At 59.0% G+C, this 26,656-nt stretch overlaps 1 protein-coding gene across 8 annotated transcripts; it reads left to right on the top strand.

Moving 5' to 3' along the window:
• Nucleotides 1-3,987: 3,987 nt before the first annotated feature.
• On the top strand, nucleotides 3,988-26,656 carry SMTN (smoothelin). Of its 8 annotated transcripts, none has more exons than XM_035017387.1 (21): nucleotides 3,988-4,109; nucleotides 5,857-5,987; nucleotides 10,759-10,907; nucleotides 11,291-11,384; nucleotides 11,476-11,554; nucleotides 11,649-11,755; nucleotides 12,639-12,959; nucleotides 13,048-13,120; nucleotides 13,693-13,791; nucleotides 13,872-14,393; nucleotides 14,588-14,760; nucleotides 17,926-18,078; nucleotides 18,164-18,239; nucleotides 19,335-19,499; nucleotides 19,598-19,660; nucleotides 19,872-19,938; nucleotides 21,046-21,219; nucleotides 21,416-21,533; nucleotides 22,122-22,273; nucleotides 23,236-23,401; nucleotides 26,352-26,656. In XM_035017387.1, the coding sequence occupies exons 2-20, from the start codon at nucleotides 5,937-5,939 to the stop codon at nucleotides 23,378-23,380; spliced, it is 2,781 nt and encodes a 926-aa protein (XP_034873278.1). In that variant the 5' UTR covers nucleotides 3,988-4,109; nucleotides 5,857-5,936; the 3' UTR covers nucleotides 23,381-23,401; nucleotides 26,352-26,656. The 8 variants fall into 8 exon arrangements, with proteins under 8 accessions (XP_034873278.1, XP_034873280.1, XP_034873277.1 ...); XM_035017389.1 differs by having other exon boundaries at nucleotides 13,720-13,791; XM_035017386.1 differs by lacking the exon at nucleotides 23,236-23,401.

Here is a 26,656-nt window from a genome sequence, read left to right on the forward strand (position 1 = left end):
ACAAGTGGCCTTCCCTCTCTGAGCTTCAGTGTCTTTATCAAATGGATATAATCTGAGCATCTACCTCACGGGCCGAGGTAATGATTAAATGACTGAATGGCACGTAATGGGCACTCAGTATGTGCCAGGTGTTGTTATTTCATGCCTGGGTGTGCCAGGCCAAGGGGGAAACAAGGGATTTGGGAGGCTGGGGATCTGGGGTGCAGAGTAGCTCCCCCTCCAAGTTGCTATATGACACGAAGCCTGTTCCCTGCCCTCTTTGGGACTCAGATTACCTATTTGGATCACAAGAGCCCATGTGGACAGATGGCAGATCCCAAATGGCAGACAGCAGGGTCCTGTGGTTAAGAATGAGGATTCCAGGTTCAAATCCTGTGTGAGGTGTGGGCATGGCCTGGCCTCACTGGGTCTGTCTCCTCTTCTGTATAATGATGGTCCTACCTCACAGGACTAGAGAGCTATGAAGGTCTTGGTAATAACAAAATTGCTACTCATGTATTATAAGGGTGATCTGGAGCCAGGCTCCAACCCACTGAGCAGCAATTGCATAGAGCCTCTGTCATGAACTTAGATAGATGTCAGGCATCAGGGAACCCCACAGAAGTCACAAGAGGTCCAGGCCAGCCCACCCTGAATCCTCTCCTTTTTCCATGAGGCATCTCAGGGCCCTTTCTCCTTCCCAGAGCCAACTTGCCTCCAAGTTTCCAAGAAAGAGTCCTCCTTTCCCATCCTTCAGCACTTAAGGCCGGGCCCCCTTCTCCTCCAAGGCCGGAAGTTTATCTGGCACTGTCGCTCAGAGAACACAGCGGCTGGATGACATCATAGAGGAGACAGCCTTGCCAAACTGGTTTGCCAAACAGGTCCCCAGTCCTATTCCTGGGGCTGCTGGCCATGACCATGGGAGCCTCCAGTTCTGCCCATGAGGAAGAAGGTTACAGCCCTTGGATCCCACCAACCCTAGTAAGGACCAGTTCTCAAGGACCTCATGCTCCAGCTTCACCTGCTTGACTTTTCCCCAACAAAATCCTCATAGTCCTACCTCCCTTCCTGTGTTCATGCTGTTCCCTTCTCCAGATTGCCCTTCCCATCCCCTCAGCATGCCAAACAGCAAGTGAGGGCTTCGTTCTGTACAACTTTCAGAGTCCAGATACCGTGTCTCTCCCTATTTTGACTAGGCTGTGAGACCCCAACAGCAGGCCCAGCTCCAACCTATGTCTAACCCTCTGCTCCACCCCGTGCCCAGCAGCCCCTGGACTCCCTCATAGGCCCAAGGTTCAGGCCTTGGCTGGTCTCACAGCCACTTGTGAGCATACCCCAAGGTGGGGTCTCCCTGAAAGTCTTGGGATTTTATGTTGCGTAGTCTAGGGGGGAAAGGGATTAGGGAGCTCAGGCCATAATTGTGCAGATAAGGAAACTGAGGCTTTGAAGGAACCAAAACTTTGCCTGGCGCAGAGCCAGCGCTAAGATCCATCACCCCTCTTGCCTTTCGGCAGGACCCTAGCTGGAGGGAGGGGAAGCCAGGGTGATTCAGGGATCTAGCGCTGCCAGCTTGGTAAAATATTTATTCTCAGACTCAGGCACTGGAGCAAAATATTACCCTTGGCCCCTGAGCTGCTCCAGCCACTCCCCGCTCTGCCAGGCCAGGACTGGACCTGGAGGAATCTGGACCCTTTTTGTTATAGCCCCTTGCCTCGGGAAGGCCTGAAACAGGCCAGTCAAATCCCCTCATTTTACAGATGGATAGACTGAGGCCTGGTCTCCCCAGTGCCTCCAAGATAATGTGCACTTTGCTCACCTGGGATTCAGGGCCCACCCCCATCTCCATTTCCTGCTTCATCCCAAACCCATCTCTCCTCCTTTTCCTACTTACAAACCTCCCGGCCTTAACTCATACCATTCCCCTGCCACAAATTCCTTTCCATGCCTTTCCCCATCTTCTCTGTGTGATGGATTTCTTCACACCCTTTCTCGAGAATCAGTTTGCAAATCACCTCCTCTGAGAAGTCTTCCAGGATTTCCCCCATCCTAGAGGCAGCAAGATGGAGGCAGGCCCTCCTCCTGGGATGTTTACTCCTTCCTGGGCTGTAGCTGAAAGCTTCCCCGGCACCGTACCCGGCTACCCTTTGATCTTTGTTTTGCCACCACCGTCATCCCGCCCCACCCTTTGCAGGGAAAAAGAAAAAGTCAGGCCCGCCCCACCCTTTGCAGGGAAAAAGAAAAAGTCAGGCCGGTAGGTCTGGAGGAGGATCCCAGCCCTGAGGGCTTGACAGCGGGGAGGGACCTACGCACCTCTTCCGTACCGTCAAGACCTGGTGAGCGCGTGTGCGACATATTAAGTCCGCAGGCACAGACTCACCCGTGTGGCTCCTCCCAGCCTGCGGGGCCGGGGGGCGGGCTAGCACGAAGCAAGCTATTCATTGGAGCCGCCAGCCGCCACACAGGCAGGCCCTGAGAATCCCAGGTAACCTAGGTGTGCCCCACCCCAATCGACCGTTCCCAGGGCAGCACGAGGTTTGAAGTGGGACCGAGTTAGCCTTGGAGAGCGCTGCCCCTCGTTCTGGTAAATAAGATGGCATCTAGCTCAAGTAGAGAGGGCCTAGATGGGGCCCTCCCAGAAGAAGGGGACCTGGAACCATGGCCTTCAAAATTGGGATCTGTTTGCTCCTCCTCCTGTGTGACCTTCACAAGTCTCTTCCTTCTCTGTGCCTTGATTTTTTCCTGTGTAAAGTGGAACCATCCCTCAGGGATGTGGGATGAAATAAGATGACACCTTTTAAAAGAGTCTGGGAGTGTACTGGCCCTCTCTAGATGCGGGTGAGGTGGGGTAGCTGGGTGGTCGGTCACAGAGGATCTGGACAGCAGGGCTGCGGGGCTATGCCGGGGCAATAGGCTGAAACCACTTCCCCATTACCCCATATCACAGTGGGTAAAAGCAAATTCTGGGCTCAAAAGATGCTGGGATGAATTACAGTTCTATTACCTATCAGCTGTTGTCCTCAACTGTAAAATGGGACAGTAACCCTGGGCTCAAATGGTCGTTATAGGGATTTTATACCTGGTACATGGCAAGTACAAAATAAATGAGTTGGTATTGTTTTTATTTGACAGACAGGACTCCAGACCCCACCTCCCGGGCTCCTGGAACTGGTAGAGTCCAATGACCCTGGAACTGTGAGTCGGTGGGAGGGTCCTGGGCCTCCAGCACGGGATACTGGGGGGCCGTCCTCCCCAGTGGATCTGAGCTCTTGGGTCCCCTGGCTAACTCCTGGTGTTGTCTTGGGCATGTTGGCCTTCTCTGGGCCTCAATTTTCCCCATTTATTGAATGAGAGCCTGTACTCCGTATTGCCTCTAGGGCAACCAGAGGCGGACCCTGAGGGGCTCGGAAGGAAAAGCATGACAGATGAAGGCAACGTCAGTCCAAGGGTGACTGGGAAAGGGTTGTTGTGATTGATCCTGCTCCACCTGAGATGCTCCTTGAGATGCACCAACATAGGGTCGACGTGCTGCCGGTCACAGTCCCTGCTCTGAGGTGGCCGGGACCAGGTGTCCCGAAAGCAGCCTGGGCGGCAGCCAAGCCCACACGCTAACGCGAGAAGGGGGCGGAGTCGGGGGAAGGGACAAGGTCTCAGGAACAAAGAGGAGGGCGGAGAGGGGCTGTTGTGAAGACTCCACGAGTCGGACGAGCCCGGGCCACTTACCCCGGCTTTGGGCGCCCTCCCCGACTTTGGTGCGAAGCTGCGTCCTCCTGCCGTTGCCTGCCCAACCAGCCAAGGTCGCGGCAGCAGTGGCCCCAAGACTACGATCCCCTACAACCCGGCCCGCGTGGGGCGGGACCTGACCTGGGGGCGTGGCCGTCAAATTGAATTTCCCCAATGGGGCACGAGAATGGGCGGGACCCTCCTAAGGATTGGCTGGAGCGGCGGCGCGGGGCGGGGCTGGCAGGGCTGCTGGCGCGGCTGGACGGGCGGCGCTTGCAGAATCTCGGGGACGGTTGCTGAGGGGGACTGGGATTCCGGTCGCGGCGCCTTCCGCCTGACCGTTCCTAGTCTCTGTCGGATCCCGAGAGACCTAGCCTGAGCCCGCGCCGAACGGTGGGCCGGACTGAGAGGTGGGTGTGCAGGCCTCTGGGAGGCACCGGGACCCCGACGGGTCCTGGGGGTGGAACGCGGATATCTGGACAGGGGTTCTGGGACTCCCAGGCTTGGGAGCTTCCCCGCATCCACTGAGGCTCTAAACCATGGGATAAGGTTCTAGACCGCGGGGAAGGATACCACCCACGGACCTCCAGGAGGCTCCACGACCCCCAGGGACCCTGGTCTGTGGGGGCACATACCTTGGGGAACGTCCCACATTACTCTAAGATCTCGCTCAATCCCTGGGGGCCGCAGACTGTGTGTGTGACAGGAAGCCCTGGAACTGAAGTGGGGCAGCGGCGGGAGTCCCTAAGGAGAAAGACACTTCCTATAGTCCCCCCGGGCGTTCTGACTTTCGCATTAGGGACCCCTGCCCCTCAGGAGACATGGGGGAACTCAGAGTGTCCACAGAACCTAAAGTCTGGTGATTGCTGAGTGGCACTTCGGGGGGATTACCCCAAAGTAGGTAGATAGAGGCAAGGACCCCAACAGAGGGAAGATGGGTGGTTAACACCCATCCAAGCCTAAGGGGATGGGAAAGGCAAGCAGCCACTTGAACAGGCAGCGTCCGAAGAACCCCAACTGCGGCTTAGGGACTCCCTTCACCCCACCAGACCCCTTCACCGGATGGGGTGACTCGACAAGTGACTGTTCTGGGGAGGGGGAAGGCATGACTGAGGGATGAATCAACGCGGGGTGGGGGGGCAATCCTGGGGCCATTTTAGTCCCCATACATTAAGCACCTACAGTGTGTCAGGCTGTGGGCCCTCAAATTCCATAAAGACATGAGGGCTGAAAAAAGAAGAAAGGAGCTGGAAGGTTGAGCCAGGATTTAGGGGGCCATGATGGGCAGTGATGGGGCAAGAGGGAGTGATCTGAGCCCCTAGGGGCACTTTGGAAGGGGGCTTCAGGAGCCAGAGGTGGCCAAGATTTTGATTAAATCCATCCCTGCCCTCTGGGTCTTTGGGATCCTCCTTACCCCTCCAACAAATCTCTGGCCCTCTTCAATCCTCACTTTGCCTATCCAGAGGTTGGACGGATCAGGTTCTGAAAGCCATTCTAGCTGAGAAATTCAGTTCTAAGTTTGTAAATTGGCAGGAGGAGCTGGGTGTCTGGACACCTGGCTTCATGAGGTCTAGACAATTGGCATCAGGGGGAGGGTAGGAAGGGGAGAAGGGAGGGGTGTGTATAGAGGGCTGTGGTCAAGAACTGGAAGACAGGATGTTACCTCCAGTGGATTAAATCACCTGGGGAAATGAAGGGTAGTGGCAGCATGGATTTGGATATGGGCACAGCCCACAGCCAGAGACTCAGCTTTTGGTCCGGGAGGAGCTGGGCAGGCCCTGGGGATAGGTGGGTGGGGCAGGAAACTGGACTCTGGCGGGCACCCCCTGGTGGTGATCAGGCTGTGGTGGGCCTTCTTAATCCAGGGCTCTACTCTCCCTGTTTGATGCTTAAGACAGGGAGAGAGCCCAGTTTAGGCCACACAGCCTGCTGGCATCAAGTTAGCCGGGCAGGAACCAGAGACTCCCACCCTTGGTATGTTAAGTTTTCAACATGCCAGCCTAGGACAGAGGGGAACTCCCAGCCGGGAGCCACAGGTAGCAAGGATGGGACACCAACAGATGATCATGGGTTAGAGAGGGAAACTGAGGCACAGAGCCCAGGTACCTGTGGTTTCCAGAGGCCCCAGCAGGCCTGATTCATGTCTGTCTCCTACAGAATTCCCTGAGCTGGTGTCAGGTGCCACAGACACTGGAGATCTCACCAGGAGGGGACGGACAGAGGTAGGGGCCAGCGAGATGGCGGATGAGGCCTTAGCCGGGCTGGACGAAGGAGCCCTGCGAAAGCTGGTAAGTGGCTTGTTCATCCCTGCTGTGATGACAGGCAAGCCAGGTCAGAGGCAGGGCCTGTCCAGGCTACCTCTCAGCTGACAAGAGGAGGGGTGAAAGGAGGGGGCAGGAGGAAGGCTAGGGGGACAGGACTAAGCCTGTTATGCATGGCTGATGCAGAGGACCTAGTAGCATGTGCCTGTCCGGGCCAGGTGCTAAGGCCTGGTCCCTCCCAGGCCCCCACTGCCACCACCTGTTTAAACAGTAACTGCTGAGGACTCGCCCATGTGTAGCTACAGGTGTGGGGAGGCTAGATTTGCTCTTCCAAGCAACAGCCTGGGCAGTGCCCGCCCCTGGAGGCTGGCCATAATGATAATAGTAGCAGCTATGATTAAAAATGCCAGGGCACAGGGGCGCCTGGGTGGCCACGGCTCAGGTCGTGATCTCAGGGTCCTGGGATTGAGCCCCGCATGTGGCCCCCAGCTCAGCAGGATGTCTGCGGGATCCTCTCTCTCCCTCTGCCCCTCACCCTGCTCCCACACTCTCTCTCTAAAATCAATAAATAAATCTTAAAAAAAAAAAAAAGTGCCAGGGCACAGCAGGGGTCAGGCTGGGTGGTAGACCATCTCACAGAAGCTGCGACCACAGCAGCTCCAAAAGCCAGGAGGGCACTGTGGCTCAGAGAGGTGAAATCACCTCCTGAGGGCACCCAGCTACAAAGAGGATGTGCCAGGATCCAAACAAACCCCAAAGAGGGCCATGGGGGTCCAAGTCCTGAGTAACTCAAAGCCAGAAGAGCCAGTAAAGAGGGAAAGGCCTTGGGGTCCCTTGTAAGCTCTGTCATTTTTCCTTCTCTGAGCCTCAGTTTCTTTACCTGTAAAATGGGAGGTGGAGATCTGTGCAAACATATGTCTAGGCCCTAGAGCTGACATGGGGATAGGATGAGGCATGGGCCCAGATCTTAGAGTGGAAGAATAGGCCTACTCTTTTCCCAGCTTCTTGAGCACCCTATCTAACCATAGCCCACCCATTCCCATGCACAGAAAGGCTGCAGGGCAACACCACAGGGCAGGCATGTGCCCACTATCAAGGGCAGGGAGCTACTGAACTGGAGGAGGGGCCAGAGCCCTGCCCCCCACCAGCCCTTTACCTTTGTGAGGGTGGGCAGCGGAGGGATGGGGATTAAAGATTCACCTTCCCTAGGAGAAAGCTAGTGACCTACCCACCCCCATACCATTCTTCTGGAGGCAGGGGTCACTGGGCAGGGGCCAGTACCGCCATGACCTACCCAAGGCAGGCAGCCTGTGTGCCCTCAGACCAACCCCCTAGACTCTCTGGGGGTCTGCCACCGCCACAGCCGGCTGTGTGTCCCGTTGGTTTTTCAGCGGTTCCCACCACGTCAGCTCGACCTCCCCTCAGGAAGTCAGCTGGGGGTAGTAGAGGCAGAGCGTTCCCGAAAGAAAGCCAGGTCTCCGGGCATCTCCATGTTGAGGGGTCCACTCTGAGGCTCGGGGTTCTCCAGTCGCCAACCCCCACCCCATGTGGGATTTCAGAGAAGGAGCCAAAGCAGTAGCTGTTGTCGGCCCAGCCCCGCCCCCTCCCTGGGAAAGGACTAACTAGACGCGGCCCCTCGTCCCTGCACCGCGAAGCGGCGCGAGGTCTTTCCCACCCCCAGACCGGTTCCTCCACGGCCGGCGCCCGCCATTACTTCGCCCCGGCACTGCCGAGGGTCCCCGCCCCGAGCGCCGGCCTGGCTCCCGCCGGCCTCGTGGCAAGAACGGGGGCGTCCCAAGCCGGGCTCCTCCCCGCGGGGCCGGGCCTTATAAGGGAAAGCTGGCCCGCGCCCCAGCTTCGGGCCGATTCGGGGACCCGGGCAGCCGCTTCCGGCCTACGCTCCCGCACATTCCTGAGGACGGGGCGGGGTGCCTGCGCGGGATGGGGGCACTTGGGGACAGGCACGCCGCGTGTCCCTCCGCCACATACCCGGACGCCCTCCGCCTCGGTCCCGGGTTCGAGTTCAAGCTCCGACGCTCACTAGCTGGGTGACCTAGGGAAGCTGCTTAAGTGCTGTGAACTTTGATTGCCTCTCCGTAGCCGGAGACATTAAAGCAGGCGGTGGCGGGGGGCTTCCTGTCTGGCTCCCCACCGGGCGCCCAGTTCGGGGCGGCCCGGGAGAGGCGGTGCCCTGGGAGGGCGGGCCGTTCCGGAGCCTGCGGGCCTTTGGCGCCCCCTGGCGAGGCCTCGCTCCACTGCCGGCCGGTCGCCCAGGGTGGCTGGGGGAGCTGGGCCTGAGGAAATGACCGGAAAGTCTTGTGTTGTGCTGGTGGGGAGACCGAGTCCCAGAGAGATGCCGGGGCCTGCCAGACCCCACCCTCCACTCCCCAGCAGCGAGGACAGAAAGGCCGGGAGACCCGGCCCCCAAGGAGGAGGAAGTGCCCTCTTTCCTCCCGGGAGAATTTCACTGGGCAGTTTCGGAAACCGCCCTATCCCCTTCCCCTTCCTTCTAGTGGACAATGGCGCTTTGTACTTCCTTCCCTCCCTCCCACAGCCCCCTCCACACACAACGGTGGGGCTTGAGAGGGCGGGGAACATGGGCCACACAGCAGGGCTACTGTGGGCAGACAATATACCCAGGCCCAAAGGGTAGGGTCATGCTGGGGATGACCAGTGGAATGAGGTTGTCCTTCCCCCAGCTCCGCTTCACTCATTTGGTGGGAGGATCGGACGGAGGATCCTATTTTCCAGATGGGGACAGTGAGGCTCCCAGGGATTACAGAGGTAGCCAAGGTTCCACATGAGGCTGTTTTCAGGGACAAGAACTCCATCTCTGGAACCCAGGGCATTCAGAAGGGGTACCCAGGAGACAGAGGGCTAGTCATTGCGTCTCTTAGCCTCTTTACCCTCTGTACAGGGGGACTGAACCAGTTGACCCCTCAATCACCAAGTGTACCACTCACTGTCCACAATCTCCAAGTGTACCATAGAAGGCTCTAGCTCTGAGGCCAGGACTGGAGAGTGGGAAGGTGAGTCTCATTCTCCCTCCCTCTGCTGTAATAGGCCCCCTTTATAGTTCTCTCTAGTCCAGGCTAGAGAGGGTTCCTTACACAGTGGTGCCAAGGTCCTTGAGGTACCTACCCACCATGGCAGACAGACCCTAGCAACAGAGCTATCTTCAGCTCAAGGCTGACCCTGGAGTCAGAGAGACATGGGTCCAAATCCTGGCTCCGGTCGTTTGGCTGTAAGCAAATGACTTCTCCCCCTTGAACCACAGTTTCCTCATCTGTCAAATAGGAGTAATAAAGTACCTAGGGTTTCTGTGAAATTAGGACAGACCGGGGGCTCAGTGCAGGATCTGTCATATAGGTTCTCAATAAATGTTACTGATGTCTCGTATCTTGAACTCATTTACCCTTGCCTCTCTCCTCCTAAGCGGCTGGAACCAAAGACAGAGTGATGTTTACTGCATGCACAGCTATGCAGGGGGACCCCAAGTCACTGCCCCCATCCCCACCCACTGCCCTGAGGTGGGAGCCATTGTTCCATTTGGCAAATGAGAAAACTGAGACACAGAGAGGTTAAGGACATATTCCTGACCACCCAGCCAGGCGTGGACTGAGGCTGGAGCAAGCTGGGGGTTCTGGCCTGAGCCTCAAGGGACCCTCCCATAGCTGCTCAGAAATGTGGAGCCTGAAGGAACCATGGAGGGATCTGTCCCCCAGAGCTCTCCCTACTCTTTTCAGACTAGGACAAGTGACCTGATGGCAGATTGGGCCAGCCCATACACCCTGCTGAAACCTATCCCCATCACCACTTGGCCCCCCATCCTGGAGTAGGAAGGAATGATGGGGGAGGAGGCTATAAGGAAGGAGGTAGAGGGTTCCTGGACCCTACCCCTGAATGATTTCTCCAGGTCAGTCCTCTCTTTCTTGAGCCACAGACTGTAGGGGGGAGAGGTACTGGTTGGGGGGGGGGGCACAACAGAATTGGCTGACTCTGCCCAGCGAAGGTGCCCTTTCCTGAACCTGGTTAGACCAGCCGCCTCCAATTTCCCAGGGATTGAGAGGCCCAGAAGCTGGTGGGAGCACCTGTTCCCCCATTGATACCCTCTCTAGGGCCCTGGGTAGACCCTAGTGCAGCTGCATTATCTATCTGGGGAACTGACCCTGCTACTCTGGGCCCTGGCCCCTTTGATGGTGGTTAGGACTGGGTCAGTACAGGGGGAAAAAAATAGCCCCCAGCCGGGCAAGAAACTAGGACTCCTGAGCACCTGCTTCTGCCTCAGTTTTCCCATCAGTCCAGTGTGGATGAGGCTGCTACCCCCAGCAAGGCTGTAGTGCTTTGGGACAAGAACATGGGAATCTTCCTTGCTCACAGGGTCACTCCGGCTGCCCTAATCACCCTTTCCTCCCCCAGGGACCCTGTTAGGAGCCCATAGGGTGGCCTCCCTCCTCCTGACTCCCAGGCTCTTTGGGGTTTGATGAAGGACTCTGAGACAGGAGTCCCTGAAATCTCAGGAAGTGGTGCCTGGCTTGGCAACTGGCCCAGTGGGCAGTTGCTGGCCGCCCACTCTGTAAACCACAGTGCACAGCGGCCTGTCCAGGAGCTCTGGTTCCATGGGCCGGGTCTCCCTGAGACCCTGGGTGGGTGGGAGGGCAGGCTCGTGACAGGCATGTGGCAGAGAGAGTAGAGACAGACCACTCATTGTGGCCCAGGCCAAGCTGTGGGCAGCTGGTGCCCGCCCTCCACCCCGGCAGCCAAAATGACTCGCCCCTCACCCCCGCCCACCCCACAGTTGGAGGTCACAGCGGATCTGGCAGAGCGGCGGCGCATCCGCTCGGCCATCCGGGAGCTGCAGCGGCAGGAGCTGCAGCGTGAGGAGGAGGCCCTGGCATCCAAGCGCTTCCGTGCCGAGCGGCAGGACAACAAGGAGAACTGGCTGCAGTGAGTGGCCAGGGCGGTGGTCATGCAGGTGGGAGGAGGCTGGCGTTGTGCAGGCAGGCATGAGCACAGCTGTGTCTGCTGCCCATCTGGGTGTGCAGATGGCAGTACCGGCCGGCATTTGGAATACACCGGGGTGAATGCGGGCCCGGACCACTCGCCGGTCCCGGGGCCCTGGACACACCCATGTCCACAGCACGTCTGAGCCTGTGGTTTGAGTGCTCGCGGACATGGGCAGGCGTGTGCCAGTGGGGAGCCAGAGGGGGTGCGCCGCTCCCTGCCCCTCTGCCAAGGTTCTGGGTACCCTGTCCTGGCCCCACCCCTCAGCCCACATCCTCCATGACTTGGCTGTGGCAGTGGCGGTTATGGTCCTGATGTCCCTGCAGCTCTCAGCAGCAGGAGGCGGAGCAGCGAGCTGCTCTGGCACGGCTGGCAGGGCGGCTGGAGTCCATGAATGATGTGGAAGAGCTGACCGCGCTGGTGAGGCCCAGGCCAGGGCGGGGGATGGGGCGGGGCAGGTGAGGAGCCGGCCTCCGCGGTCCAGCACCTGTGGCCTGCTTCTCATCCACAGCTGCGAGGTGCCGGTGAGTATGAAGAACGCAAGCTGATCCGAGCTGCCATCCGCCGCATAAGGGCCCAGGAGATTGAGGGTAAGTGCTCTGCCCTGGCCCTGCCCTGTGCCCTGCTGCATGCTCCCCACAGCACCTCCGGGCCACCCACTGACATTTTGTCCTTCCCTTCCAGCTGCCACGTTGGCTGGGAGGTTGTGCAGCGGGCGTCCCAACAGTGGCTCAAGAGAGGAGAGCAAGGGGCGGGCAGCACAGAGGCTGGAACGGTGTGAGGGAAGGAAGGTGAGCACGGTGGGAGCGTAGCCCAGTGTCCTGTGCCCATGGATGCCAGCAGCAAAGAGCACCTGTGTGTCTTTGCTAGGCTGGTACTTGACCCGGGGCGGGGGGGGTGGACACTAGGGCTCTATCTCAGGCCCCTGCCTCTTCTCCTGGGCAACTTCTGGCCACATGTCCCCCAGTCTAGACTTTGCATCTACCCAGGCCTTCCCCTCAAAGCCATCTTGTCTATACTGCTCCCGAGTACGTCTCCCCATTACCACCCTGCTGGCCTCCCTACTTCCATGCCCCCCTCTGACCCACCATGGCCATCCAGCCTCCACTCAGTAGCCAATGCAATCTCCCTGAAATGTAAATCTGACCCTGGTACCTCCCCAGCTTAAACCCATCCTGAGGGCTGTCCCTCCCTGTCCAAACAGCCCACATCCTGACTTTGGCTTATCAGGGCCTACCTATCACACCCCAGCTGATGGGTGGAGCACTGTTCACAGAGTTGACTGTTCTCCGGGGAGTGTGGTCAAGCTGTGTAGATTCCTTAAGTGGCCAGCAGAGGCCACTGGGTCCCAGTCCCTGAAGGACTACCCCCACAGACACACCCACTGATTAGCCAGGCTAGGATCAGGGCTCTGGGGCCTCAGCTCCAGGGATCTGTTAAGGCCAGGAGTCCCCAGCAGGTCTCCTTTCATCCCCAACCCCTGGCATAGGATCTGGTCCTCTCTGAACCACCCTCCACTAGGCAGTGCCAGGAGGTTGAGAAGTGAGGATCAGCGTCCATGCATGTGCGGGTGTGCCCACAGGAAGCTATGCCTGGCCCCTCTGCTTTGCCTGCCCTGCCCTGGGCACCTGACAGCCTGGGGAGCCTTGGCTGCATCCCGTGGGTCACCCACAGGTGCCAGAGCCAGAGAAACAGGAGCAGCAGGCAGAGGTCCCAGAGCCAACCCCAACCCCCCAGGGCACCAGCCGGGATGTGACCACGGTGACACTCCTGCTGCGGGCCCCACCTGGGGGCACACCCAGCTTACCTGCCTCGTCCGCCAGTTCACCCACCACTGCTTCTCCTGAGCCTCCACTAGAGCCTGCTGAGGCCCAGTGTCCTGCTGCTGAGGCTGTGGGCAGCCCAGAGCCACCCTCCAGCCCACCCAGGGCCACCAGTCCTGAGCCCCAGGAAGCGCCAGCCACCCCCAGCACTGAGAAGCAGGTGGTCAGCAAGGTGAGTGTGGATGACGGACAGGGATGCCAGGCAGGTGAGCTCCTTGGTTTGGGAGGCAGGCCCTGCCTATGCTATGTCTCCCCTGCAGCTCCTGCCTGGCCCCACAGAGCCCCCAGCTGTCCAAGGCCCCACCAAAGGTCCTTCCAACACAAAGAGAGCAGGTGAGGGTCCCAGCAGGGGTAGCTACAGGCCTCCCCTTCCGTGTCTGGAAAATGGGCTCTAGTGCCTAGACAGCTTCAGCTTCTTCAAGGCTAGGCAGTCCCTGACACTCCTCCTACTGCCCTGAAGTGTCCCCACCCCCAGCCTGGCCCGCCCCCCCCCCCAACCCATGGCCAGAGGCCTCCCCGCAGCCTTGAAAGGCAAAGGGCCTCAAGCACATTCTTTTCCCCAATAAGGGAGTGCGCCCATCTCCCAGCTGAGGCCATGGGCAGTCCTGGCCGGGGGGGTGTCCCCCATCTCCATCGGCAGGGAGGATCTGGGCACCCTTCCTCCAGCCCAAGCCCTAGCCCCAGCCCCCAGGAGTGTCCAAGTCATCCTAGGGTCAGTGTGGGTGGAGAAGGAGGAGGCTATAAGATAGATACAGCTGAGTGGGGAGGCCAGGAGCTAAGGAGGTACAAGACGGGATGGGGAGGCTGGAGTACAGGAAGGGGCTGGGAGGCTGAGGTGGTATGGAGGAGAGAACTATGAGGGGTGGAACCCCCATATCCACGTCTCCTTTATCTTCCCCCACCTGGCCACCACCATTTCTCCAAACTGCCAGACCTGGCTGGACCCCGTCCCTGCCAACGCTCCCTGTCCGTGCTCAGCCCCCGCCAGCCAGCCCAGAACCGAGGTACTACCTGTTCCCACTACTGTAGACTCAGGGCAGTCCCTGTCCCACCAAGTCACTGATAGCCCTCTTATGCCTTCTAGAACCCCCGACCCCTGCCAGTGGACCTTCCCCATTCCAGCGGGCCAGCTCCGTGCGGGATCGTGTGCGCAAGTTCACATCTGATTCTCCTATGGCTGCTGGGCTCCAGGATGGTCCACCCCGGTTGGCCCTGGGTCCCTCAACCCCCACAAGACTCTTGGGCCCCTCCCACATCAGCACTACCCCTGCCTCCTCTTCCAGTGGCTCCTCCTCACGGGGCCCCAGTGCCACCTCCTCCCGCTTCAGCAAGGAGCCACGAGGAACAGCCAGGCCCCTGGCCCAGCTTCAGAGCTGCCCCCAGGAGGAGGGCCCCAGGGGGCGGGGCTTGGCTGCCAGGCCCCTTGAAAACAGAGCAGGGGGGCCCGTGGCCCGCTCAGAGGAGCCCAGTGCCCCGCTTCCCGTGCCTGTCGGCACTGCCGAGCCAGGGGCCAGTATGAAGACCACATTCACCATCGAGATCAAGGATGGCCGTGGCCAGGCATCCACGAGCCGAGTGCTGCTGCCCACAGGCAACCAGAGGGCAGGTAGGCCTCCCTGCTGTCTCCCCACTGCTGGGGATGAGTGCCTGCAGCCAGCCACCCAGCTCTGCACATAGGGCAAGTGCTGTGGCCAGGGTTCAGGGTTTCTCCAAAGGGTGTGCTGGGAGCAAGGGGCACCATTAACCTTGGCTGGCATCGCCCTCACTGCAGCTGATCTGACAGTAGCCCTTCTCCTCCAGAACTGACGCTGGGGCTGCGGGCGCCTCCCACCCTCCTCAGCACCAGCAGTGGGGGCAAGAGCACCATCACCCATATCAGCAGCCCTGGGACCCTGGCCCAGCTGGGTAGCGTCACTCACGTCACCAGCTTCAGCCATGCCTCCCCTGCTAGCCGGGGAGGCTGCAGCATTAAGGTGAGCCCCTCCTTACCCCACCAGCCTCACGATCCATCAATCTTATATAGACTGCTTCAGGCTGTAGGCTGGCGGGGTTCCTCTGGTTCCACTCCTCCCCCATTGCACAAACAGGGAAACTGAGGCCCAGACAGAGCAGGTGGCTACCTACAGTCCAGAGCCAGTTGGTGGCAGAGCTAAGGGCAGACTAGGGTCTGTATTGCCCACTAGGTGTGTCAGAAGCTTACTCTGTACTGGCCCCAGGCTTCCCACATGCTGATCTCTGGTCCTTACTCCAAAAATTGGTTGGTTCATTCCTAATGAACAGATGGGAAAATGGAATTTCAGAGAGGGTGGTGAGGGCTTGCCCCTCTTCCTGTGATAGTCCCAGTGCTCCTGTTCCTACTCCAAACTGAGCCTCAGCCCCAAGAAGCAAAGCTGCTGATCTTCTCATCCAAGATCAGCCTGGCCTCTTAGGAGATTGGAGATTAGTGATTACCATCTGCGTCAACATCTCTGTGGGGCTGAGCAGAAACACTGATGGGAGGACAGGCAGGGGGTGCCGGTCAGGTGAGGCTGCAGCCTAGCAGGTGCCACGAGAACTGAATACGCTGCACCCTTCCATTATTCATTCCCGAGCCTGGGATCAGCTGGCTGGGAGCTCAGCTGGGGAAGGGATCCCCAGTGGGCCATCCGGCTGCCCAGGTAATGTCCTCTGGGCTGCACTGGGGACTGAATGGGACTTTGGTTGAGGTGAGATGGCTAGAGCCAGACTTGGGCCTTCTCGGGGGTGACTGGGAGAGGGTGGGGGCAAGAAAGCACCCTTTCCCCTGCAGAGCAGGACCTAACTGCTCTCTGCCAAGAGAGTGAGGGGATGGTGGCTGAGGCCCTTGGGGTGGGTGGGAGGTACATACGTGAGCTCTGCATCTGATACCACCAACTCACCTCAGTTTCCCCATCTAGAATCAAGTGAAAGCAGAAAAGTGCCTAAAACGTGCTCAAAATCTGTGGTTGGATCCCAGGGCCACAGGCAGGCCAGAGAATATTTATGTCAGGGACGAGACACTTCTTATAGCAGATTGCTCAAAGTCCCGCCTCTCTGTGCCTCCATTTCCCCCATTTGTTCAAGGCTTTCTAAAACTGCATGGCCTAAAGGCAAAGGAGTGCAGGCTCTGGAGCCTGGCAGACTGGATCCTCATAGTTAATGCAAATGGTGGCCCAGGCAGACCCATTCCTTGCTCCCTGCCTTGATTTCCCCATCTGTGGGGCATGGGGCTATGGCCTAGGTAGTCCTTCAGGACCCGTGCAGAGGTTCTGTACTGCCAGTCTGTGATCTCTGCAGGGCCAGGGCCAGGCCTGGCGGTCTGCCTGCTTGGCCAGGCCACCCCTCCCCCACAGCCCCCTCCACAGGGAGCCCAGAATAGGTTTCTATTTGGGCCCCAGCCCCAGCTGGCGGGCAGCAGGCTGGGAGGCCGGGAGGCCAGCAGGGGCGGGGCAGGCCCACTGCCCTTGCCTTCGCCCTCAGGCCAGCTGCAAAGACTCTGACACTGCCAGCCAGAGGCAACTGTCCCTACCACTGTGCCCCTCGTCACCCCACCATAGAGCCCCTGCCACCACCATGCCGGGGGTACCGGGGCCTGGGTCTGAGCTGGCTGCAGCCCTTGAGGAGCGATTGGGCTTGGCGCTGGAGGAGCTGCGGGCAGTGGCTGAGGCAGGCCGGGCGGCAGTGACCCAGGCGGCTGAGGCGGCAGCCTCAGCCATGGAGCCAGTGGCCCGGGCAGCTGAAGAGCTGCGGGTGGAGACGGCAGCACTGAGCCGGCGGCTGGATGCACTGGGCAGGCAGGTGGAGGTGCTGAGCCTGCGGCTGGGGGTCCCACTTGCGCCTGACCTTGAGCCCGAGCTGGAGCCCAGTGAGCTGCTCCTGGCCGCTGCCGATCCCGAGGCCCTCTTCCAGGCGGCTGAGGATGCTGGGACCCCCGTGGCCCACCCGCCTGCCTTCAGCACCCGCCGCTGCTCCTCTGCCGGCCCTGCCTGCAGCAGCAGTCTCGTAAGTCCCTATGGGCTGGGGGGGGGGGGGGGGGGGGGGGGGGGGGGTTGAGTGGGTTCTGCCTCTGCTGAGGGGCCTTAAGTTATGCCACTACCTTCTCTGAGCCTCAGTTTACCTATCTGCAGAGGGACTGGGATGCCAGTGCTCCAACACTCAGGCGAGAGGGTGCCGGGCTCCTGGCCCTGAGGCATGCCTGGTGGCTGCCCCAGCGGCCCCTGGCCAGGGCCCAGCCCCCACCCCCACCCCTACTCTGCCCCAGCCAGGCTGAGTCTCCCTAAAGCAGCTGCTCCTTTGGCTCTCCTTACCCTCACAACAGAGAGGCCCTGCCAGGAGGGGAGGGGCTGTGATAATTGGGCTGGGAGCTTGTCCGCAAGTGGTTGGAAGGTGGCCTGGGAGGGGTAGGGTGCTAGGTTGGGGCTGCAGGCCCCTTAGAGGGAGCAGGGGCAGGCTCCAGAGAGGACTTGGCTCTGAGCAATCTCAGTCAGACACCTGGTCAGGAGCCCAAAGGCCCTGGTGTGGGTGTGGGTGTGTGGGTGTGTGTGGGTGTGTGTGGGTGTGTGTGTGGTCAGGAGCCCAAAGGCCCTGGTGTGTGTGTGTGTGTGTGTGTGTGTGTGTGTGTGTGGCATGTGCTGCCTGGGCACTGGCCCAGGAGGACCCAGGCCTTGGGAACTGCCAGGAACAGAGCACAGTGGGAGGGGGCTGGGAATGAAGCAGCAGAAAGAACTGAGGTTCAGGAGTTAAGCTACCTTCAGCTCAGACCCCAGGCTACATCACACTTACGGAAGGACTGTGGGCAAGTCATGCAGCTACCCTGAGCCTCAGTTTTCCCTTATGCTAAATAGGGACAGTAAAATCCCTAGTGTTTATCCAATGCTTAATATCCAATGAAAATCACCAGTATTGGCACTGCATGGTATTAACACCATTCCGGGTAGATGGGAAGCCCTATGGCAAGGCTGTCGGTGCCTCTTCCCTGAGTCTGACCACACTATGACCATCCTTGAGCAGGCAGTCTGACCAGTTGGTGGATATTTCCAAGGCTGTGCCCGCAGACCCAGGGCCTGGTCCCCTGTCCACTGGGGGCATGGTTGGTTTCCTCTACACCCCTCCTTAAAGTCCATGTCGTCCCCACCCTCCAGATGGAGCCAGAGCCAGCAGAGCCCCCTGCTGCAGCAGTGGAAGTGGCTAATGGCGCCGAGCAAACCCGGGTGGACAAAGCACCAGAGAGGCGGGCTCCGCTGAGCGCTGAGGAGCTGATGGCCATCGAGGACGAAAGCATCCTGGACAAGATGGTATGGCCAGATCTGGTGGACTAGGGGTCGGCAGGGGGCAGGAACCAGCAGCCAGCAGGTGGGTAACGACGGGTTCTATCTGCAGCTGGATCAGACGACAGACTATGAGGAACGGAAGCTCATCCGGGCTGCACTACGTGAGCTCCGACAAAAGAAGAGAGGTAGAGAGCCACTTGCCCCACTCCAGATTCAGCTGCTCCATCGCCCAGCTGCTCCCCTTACGCTGGGGTCCATTCATGGACACTCTAGTTCAGTAAACTGCCCTACCCAGCTTCTTCTCTAGCCCCAGATGTTCCCTTGCCTCCTTCCCCCTGGATCCAGCTTCTCCCTTCCCTAGCCCCTTCTTTCCCCCTGGCTACCCCAGTTATACCATCCCCAACCAGCTTCTCCTCTCCTTCCTAGACCTAGTTACTCCCTTTCCTAGCTACTCCCCCTTGGATCCCATTGCTTCCCCAAGTGCTGCCGACTACTCCTACCCTGAATCCAAATACTCCTTCCCCCAGCTGCTTTTCTCTCCTTGAGAGCCACTGATGACCACCATAGCCTCTGCCCCCCACCCAGCTTCCCCTTCCCTGAGCACTTCCTGGACCCAGCTATTCTTTCCCTCAGATTCTAGATTCATTTGCTGCTCTAGATACTCTCGGAATCTGACTGCTTCCTCCAGGCCCCACTGATGACCACCTAGCCCCTGTGCCCACCCACCTACTTCTTTAGGCCCACTTACCCCTTTTGCCAGTTTCTCTCCTGACCACTCTTTCCCTGTATTGAATTACTTCTCAGGTACCTCCAATTACTCCCTCCTTGGATCTAGATATTTCTTCCTCCAGCTGCTCTTTTCCCACCTAAGACCCATTTAAAGACCCACTCAGCTACTAGCCTCACTCAGCTTCTTCCCTGAACTCTGCTACTCCCTCCCTAGATCTGCATATTCACTCTGGAATAAGCTACTCATTCCCACAGAAACTCCCTTCTTGGATCCAAATACTTCCCCTTTGAGTTTAGCTAGTCCATATTCCCCGTTTCTGCCTGAGTCCATTGCCACACACCACACCCCGCCCCCCACCCCCGCCAAGTTACAGCTTTCCCCTCACCCTCAGCTACTCCTAGAGAGGGCCCTTGCCCCCTGTGTCTTCAGTATTTCTAACAAGTTGCCCTCCACCCCATCTTGTGTGCCCTGTGTGCCCATGCATACGTGCTGTGTGGGTGATGGGTGGCCCTCCTGGGCATGCATGGGGCATCCCCCCACCCCCGCCCAGACCAGCGGGACAAGGAACGGGAACGGCGGCTGCAAGAGGCACGGGCCCGGCCAGGGGCGGGCCGTGGCAACACAGCCACTGAGACCACCACGCAGCACAGCCAGAGGGCAGCCGATGGCTCGGCTGTCAGCACTGTCACCAAGACTGAGCGGCTCGTCCACTCCAGTAAGGGGGCCAAGCAGGGCTCGGGGCTCCAGGTGGGAATATAGCCACCCCACTGGCCCCATGCCTCACATTCTTCCTCTCGTCCCCTGCCCCTCCAGATGATGGCACACGGACGACCCGCACCACCACAGTGGAGTCCAGTTTTGTGAGGCGCTCGGAGAGTAAGGCCGCCCTGTGCCTGCCTGCCTGCCCACCTCCTCAGACTCTTCCTCAAGCTCTCTCTCCGTACCTTCATCTGTGTGTCTCTCTGTCCAGCAGTCACTTTCTCTTCTCTGCCTGTGGCTACCACCATCCCCCCCTCAACAGCCCCCTGCCCTATGTCCTGACGTCCAGCTGGCGCCCTCACCCTGCTCCTCTTCCCCTTTCTTGTAGATGGTGGCAGCAGCACCATGGTGCAAACCAAGACCTTCTCCTCGTCATCATCCAAGAAGATGGGCAGGTGAGCACAGGTACCCATCCCCGGACCACATGGAGTCAGTGCCACATGGGACCTCACTGCACACCCATTCTACAGAGGGGTAGACCATGGTGCTGGAAGGTGATAAGCATACAGGCAGGGAGAGTCCGAGCAGGAATCAGGCCACTCCTGGTCCCCTTGTGATCTCACCTAATCCTCAACCACACCACTGGGGAGGCCAGAGACTTGCTCAGGGTCTCCCAGCTCTGAGTGGCAGCGATAACACTGAGCCTGTAGAGAGGACTGCCTGCCACTGAGCTGCCTGATGGCCCTGCCCCTTCCCTGTGTCTGCAGACCACGTCCCAGGTCACAGAGCACTTTTGCACCTTATTCCGTGAGGGAGGAGTACACCTCTATCCCACGGAGTATATCAGGGCTGGTAGGATTAGAATTCAGGCTGGGAACCAGAGGGGTTCAAGAACTCTGAGTCAGAAAGACCTGTGTTCAAGTTCTTGCACTGCCCCCCAAGCCCTCTGAAACCTGAGGCCAGAGGCCTCCCTCCCCTTGTGAAGTTTACGATTTTTTTTTTTTTTTAATTTGACAGAGAGAGAGCACAGTGAAACGAAACACAAGCTGGGGGGACTGGGAGAGAGAGAAGCAGGCTTCCCGTCAAGCAGGGAGCCTGATGTAGGCTTGATTCCAGGACCCTGGGATCATGACCCGAGCCCAAGGCAGATGCTTAACGACTGAGCCACCCAGGTGCCCCTCCCCTTGTGAAGTTTAAAATGGCACATAGGAAAGGCTCAATAGATATGAGCTATTATTATTATCATCATTCTGATTATGCTGGTGGGCATTATTAGTTGATAGTGCCCAGAATCTGAACTCACCTAGTAACTTGATCAGAGAGTGAGCCTTCTCAGAGAACTCCCCAGGGGCCAAGTCTGTTGAAAAGAGTGGCTCCCACCTTCTTGTCCTTTGAGCTTCAGTCTACTCTGCAAAATGGGTGTGATAAGGACGCCTCCCCTGCTGACCTGTGTTGCCGGTGGTGCATATACCGCAGGGTGTAGGGTACAACAAGACCCCTCCCTTGGCAAGTGGGGGTCGAGGCTCAGGAGGAGCCTAACAGTCGCCTCCCTACACCCCCAGCATCTTTGACCGCGAGGATGAGGCCAGCCCGCGGCTCGGCAGCCTGGCGGCACTCGAGAAACGCCAAGCAGAGAAGAAGAAAGAGCTGATGAAGGCGCAGAGCCTGCCCAAGACCTCGGCCTCCCAGGCGCGCAAGGCCATGATTGAGAAGCTGGAGAAGGAAGGCGCCGCGGGGTGAGTAGCAGGGGGGCGTGGCTGGGCGGGGCCAGAAACGGGAAGGCGCTGTGGGAGCTGTGCTGGGAGGGGCCTGAAGGACGGGGAAGGCGGGGCCTGGGACAGGCTGGATGGGCGGGCGGAGGCAGCGTCCCCTTTGGTGGTGTGACCCGGCCCTGCCTCACCACCACCCCCCCGCCCCCACGCGCCCCTGCAGCAGCCCTGGTGGACCCCGCGCAGCCGTGCAGCGCTCCACCAGCTTTGGGGTCCCCAACGCTAACAGCATCAAGCAGATGTTGCTGGACTGGTGCCGAGCCAAGACACGTGGCTATGAGGTGAGCTCTATGAGGCCAGGCAGCCTAGCTTCTTTCTTCTCCCCACAACCCCCACCCCGCCGCTCTGCACCTCCCTCTTGGCAGAACTGCTTCTCACACCCTGTGCTTTTCACAGCCCCCGTGCCTGGCAGGGAGGATGGAAGCCCTCTTTGGGGATGAGGAAACAGGCTCAAAGAGGACACACAGTGTGCCCTAGATTCCAGAATAAGTGATTAAGTGGCAGGGCCTAATGAGGGACCCAGGTCAGAGTCAGACCTCACCCTTGGAGTCCCCCCTCATTCCTCTTGGAAATGGGAGTAGGGGAGCTGGGTAAATTTCTGTAAGTAAGGGAAGGAGTGAGGGAAGCATGACCATGGTCTTAGCCGGGTGGTGCTGGGCCTCCTGGTTGCTCTGTGCCTATACGTAGCAGACGTGGGAGTTGACAAACTCAATTGAAGGATGCTCATGTTCCCACTGCCCAACCGCTGTGCAGCCTTGGGAAAGCTACAGGGCCTCTCTGACCCCAGTTGCCCTACGTCTGGAATGCCAAACGCTGGGGGCATAGAAGTTATGGGGAAGCTGACCAGTCCTTCCACCACCCATACATAGCACGTGGACATCCAGAACTTCTCCTCAAGTTGGAGTGATGGGATGGCCTTCTGTGCCCTGGTGCACAACTTCTTCCCCGAGGCCTTCGACTATGGGCAGCTCAGCCCGCAGAACCGGCGTCAGAACTTCGAGGTGGCCTTCTCATCTGCAGAGTAAGTGTGGGCCCCAGCCCTGCTGGTGTCAGCTGGGCATCCGGGGCTGCGCATCTGGGCCAGGCCCAGCTGCCCCAAGGCCCCTTAGAGCCGGCCAGCTGCACTGTCAGACAGTGGCTGAGATCCCCCCTTCCCCAGAAAGCCCCTGTCCTCTCCACCCTGCCCACCCGCCGCTGAGCGTGCCAGGTGCCCGCCGGAACGAAGGAGCCGCCGGCCCGCCTACCAGCCCCGGCCAAGGCCCACCAGGTGGCCCTGTCCATATCCCCTCTATCCTCCCTCTGCCCCCTCCTCCCTCTCTCTCTCCCTTTCTCTGTCCTGCTGTCCTCCCACTATCACCAGAGCTTCCTGCTCCCACGGGATCCCGGCTGGAGATTCCAAAAGGAGGCTCCTGGCCCGGGCACCGTGCCCGCCCAGCCTATATAGGTGCTGCCAGAGGCTTATATAGGACATCAGCAAGCCCTCCACTTTGGAATCGTTACCCTGTCTGCTCACCTCACCCTCAGCACCCTCCATCTGTCTTTCCTTTTCTCCTTTTCTCTTTCTGGTTCCCCCAGATTTCTTCCTCTTTCCCCTCCCCACCTCCTCTCACGCCTCCCGCACCCCCCCTCCCCTGGGGCACAGCCCTCCTCTCCGACCTCAGTGCCAACGCCATTGCCCCACACCCCGTTCCCGCTTGCCCCAAGAGTTCTCTGCACCTGTGACTGGTCTGGCCCCCCACCCCTGTCTGCATCGCACACCATTAGTGATGGGTAGTGAGCGGCACGTCCACAATGGGGAAGGGGCATGCGGGGGGGCCGGCCGACTGCAGCACTGAGAACGTAACTGAACTCTTGTCTCTGTGTGTGTGTGTATGTGTGTGTCTCTCTGTTCTCCTCCCCTTTCTCTTCTCTGCCTCTTTCCCCTCTTCCCCTCCCGGGCCCTGCCTCCCTCCCTGCCCCTTCCCGGCCCCCTACCCTCCCCAGGACCCATGCGGAGTGCCCGCAGCTCCTGGACACAGAGGACATGGTGCGGCTTCGAGAGCCTGACTGGAAGTGCGTGTACACGTACATCCAGGAGTTCTACCGCTGTCTGGTCCAGAAGGGGCTGGTAAAAACCAAAAAGTCCTAACCCCTGCTCAGGGGCCCCACGGTGAGAAACGCCGCCTCGCCCACCTGTGCTGTACGCTGGACTCTGCTCAGAGGGGCACAGAGAGAGACCCGGGAGGTGGGTGGGGGAAGCAACCGGACCCCGAGAAGAGCCGGAAGGCGCCAGACGTGGCCCTATCTTCTGGTAGTTTGGGGCCTAGCCAGCAAGACCATTCTTCTAAAGGGGCAGTGATGACCCACATGAGTAGGACTGAGATGGAGCAAGCCCCGGAGGGAACCCCAGAGGAGGCACCTGACCCAGCCTGCAGGCCCAGGACAGCTATCTGAAAAAAGTGCAAACCGAGCTGGGATCTGAATGACAAGTTCAGGATAAAGGAGGGAAAGGGAGTCCCAGGCAGAGGGATGAGCTTATGCACAGGGCTGGGGTCGATAGGGAGAGAGAGCATGGCACACTTGGGAAGGGAAGGAAGTTTAGTCTGGGTATGAAGGGGAGAAGGGGCCACAGGAGTTTGAACTTCCTCCTGAGGACGAGAGTCATAAAAGATTTCCAAACAGAGAAGTAATGTATGTGGTCTGGTTAGCATTCTAGAACAATGCCTGGATGAGGGATGGGGAGGGAAGGAATGGGCTAGATAGCTGAAGCAGCTTAATAAGAAGTAGGACAGGCTTCCTGATGTATCCAGTTAGGGAGAGAGAAGGAGGCTCAAGGAATCTGCTAGGCCTCCAGTTTGGGCACTGGGGATCTGGTGGTGCCACACTCATTGGAGAGCTCAGGAGTGGGGCCCGTGTAACAGGAAGATGTTTCTGGATTTGGATCTGGATCTCTACACCAGCTCTGGCATTTTCTCTCTAGTCACCTCACCTCAGGGCCACAGAATTCAGGTCCTGAGCTACCTGTCCATTCCAGACGAGCTGCTCAGAGAAGGAGAAAGGTGGCTCGGCGTCCTGGAGGTTTTAGGTCAGAGACAGGGCCAGAAACCGGAACTCCATACTCCCCACTTAGCAGCTGTTTTCCTTAGCCCATCACTTTTCCCACCTGTTGTGTAGAGAGAAGAAAAGACAAAGGCTCAGAGGGAGCAAGGGGATTGCCCAAAGTAATGTGAATCAGGGACAGAGCTAGCCGTGCACTCAGATGCCCCACGGGGCCTGGAGCCATGTGGGGGGCAGCCCACATGTGCACACATATACCCAGAGAAGCCATGCAGGTGAGGGGAGGATGGGCTTGGTTCTGTCTCCAGGTCATATATGGACTTAGGAGCTGCTGCCCAGCAGGCTGGCCTGGAAGGAGAGGGGCCAACCCAGCCCTGATCCAGTTGGAAAGTGTGACTCAGCCGTGCTGTTGCTCGAATTGCCCTGTGTTTGGCCTGTCACTGGGGCAGCTGGAGCCCTGAGCTGTGAGCCCCAGTGTAAACAATGGCTTTATAAGGTCTCCAGGGAAGACACCAGAGGCGGGAGGGAGCTCCACATTGGGGAGCCCGGGATCCCTGGGGTGATAGCCACAGCTTGAAGAAGATGCAGAGAGAGGCTGCCTCTTTCCCCATAGTGTAGCCGGGGAAATGAATCCAGCCTGGGGCAGACATGATCCCAAGGGCACATAGCACATCAGCAACAGAGTCAGAAACCCCCTCATTCATCCTAAGTGCTCCCAAGGTCTCCAGTGAGGCAGAGAACTTGTTGCTATAGAGATGGAGAAACTGAGTCACAGAACAGGGCAGAGCTTTATCTAGCACACACAGCTGATCAGGGGTACAGCCTGGACTGAAACAGAGGTCTCCTGCCTCCCAAGCTGCTTCAATGAAGGAGTCCAGGTGAGCTGGGAGTAGGCCCCAGCCCTACCATGGTCCCAAGGTTTGACCTTGAGGGCACAAGATGGGAGGAGGTAGTCCTGGGCCCTTTGGTGTGTTGGCAATAGGAACAATTCCTGCCCTTATGCCTTCCCTGCCAAAGGAAATTCAGGTAACATGGTCATGGGAGGGAGCAAGGCAGAAAAGGTCTTGCTTTGGGAGAGGAGGGGAAATGGAGCCAAGGAGCGCACTCCAGCTTTAGAGCTCTGGGGCTGTCAGATGCTGCCGCCCATTGACTCCAGAGTGGGGAGATGGCTCCTGCAATAGGGAAGAGGGGGCTCCAGGCAAGTGTCAGCAGCCAGGACTGGGGTACTTGAGTCCCAGGAGGCCCAGCCCTGCACCTACTAAGCTATGGGGCTTGAAACATGACTCCTGGTCTGTGACTCAGTTTCCCTATCTGTAAAGTACAGCTAGCACTCTGGAGGGTGACAGAAGGGCGGTCCCACTCTTGAGCATGTTGTAGGTAGTCCTGGATGTTTTGGTTGGGACCCTCATCTGCCTCCCCTGCTCTAGCCAAGGCAGGTGGTAAGGGTTAAAGAACTCCCCCCCACACACACACACACATACACTCGCTGTCCTCCATCTCATGTAGTGAGATTGTCCCCTGCTGCAAGGACAGGAGTTCCCGGGCCTCTCTGCAGGAGGTTCCAGGCCAGGCATCTGAGAGATAATCCAGGGCACAGAGGGTTAACAGGGGCGGGTCCTGACTGCAGAGAAAGATTTCCCGTTGGTAAGGCCCCACTGGATCCAATGGCCCAACCCAGAGGCTTGTGCGAGCTGGAGTGTGCCGTTGAGGGTGTGTAGGAGGCCCTCCAGAGAGAACATGGGTGGAGTCTGGAGGCAGGACCCCCCCCCCCTCCCCGGGCTAGGGGTAGAGACATGGACCTGCCCAGAGTTGGAATGGAGCATGGTGCTCCTCTCCCATCTCCGCCTGCCTGGCCTGGCTCCCCATAGTGATGCTTCTAGGCTTCGGTGAGTGGGGCCTGGGGTTTCCTGTCTTCCCCGAAAGCTTTTACCCCTTCAGTCAGTCAAGAATCTGGAGTTTATGGAAGACCAACAGGCTGCAAGCAGTGAAAAGACCTCCAGGTAGAGGGTAGCCGCAGGAGGCGGGGTCGGCGCTGACAACCACCCCGTGCCCCCTCCCTGCAGGATGCTGGTGGACTGCGTGCCTCTGGTGGAGGTGGAGGACATGATGATCATGGGCAAGAAGCCCGACCCCAAGTGCGTCTTCACCTATGTGCAGTCGCTCTACAACCACCTGCGGCGCCACGAGCTGCGCCTGCGCGGCAAGAACGTCTAGCCTCCCTGCCCGCACGGCCCGCCTGCGGCAAGCTGCCCCCACCATCCAGGCACCATCCCCTCCCTGTGCGCCTGCCCACTGCTGCCCTGTCTGTTGCGACACCCGCCCCTGCATACACACGCTGCGTTTTGATAAATTATTGGTTTTCAACGAC

Source organism: Mirounga leonina, unplaced genomic scaffold (assembly GCF_011800145.1).
Source record: "Mirounga leonina isolate KUSES-001 unplaced genomic scaffold, KU_Mleo_1.0 Mir_171, whole genome shotgun sequence".
Classification (NCBI taxonomy): domain Eukaryota; kingdom Metazoa; phylum Chordata; class Mammalia; order Carnivora; family Phocidae; genus Mirounga; species Mirounga leonina.

Bases quoted from the DNA above. Each gene is read 5' to 3' on its own strand.
- SMTN (XM_035017394.1), top strand. From the start codon at position 5,937: ATGGCGGATGAGGCCTTAGCCGGGCTGGACGAAGGAGCCCTGCGAAAG. The intron at 11,756-12,638 runs GTGAGCACGGTG...GGTCACCCACAG, and splicing joins AACGGTGTGAGGGAAGGAAG to GTGCCAGAGCCAGAGAAACA. The intron at 18,079-18,163 runs GTATGGCCAGAT...TTCTATCTGCAG, and splicing joins AAAGCATCCTGGACAAGATG to CTGGATCAGACGACAGACTA.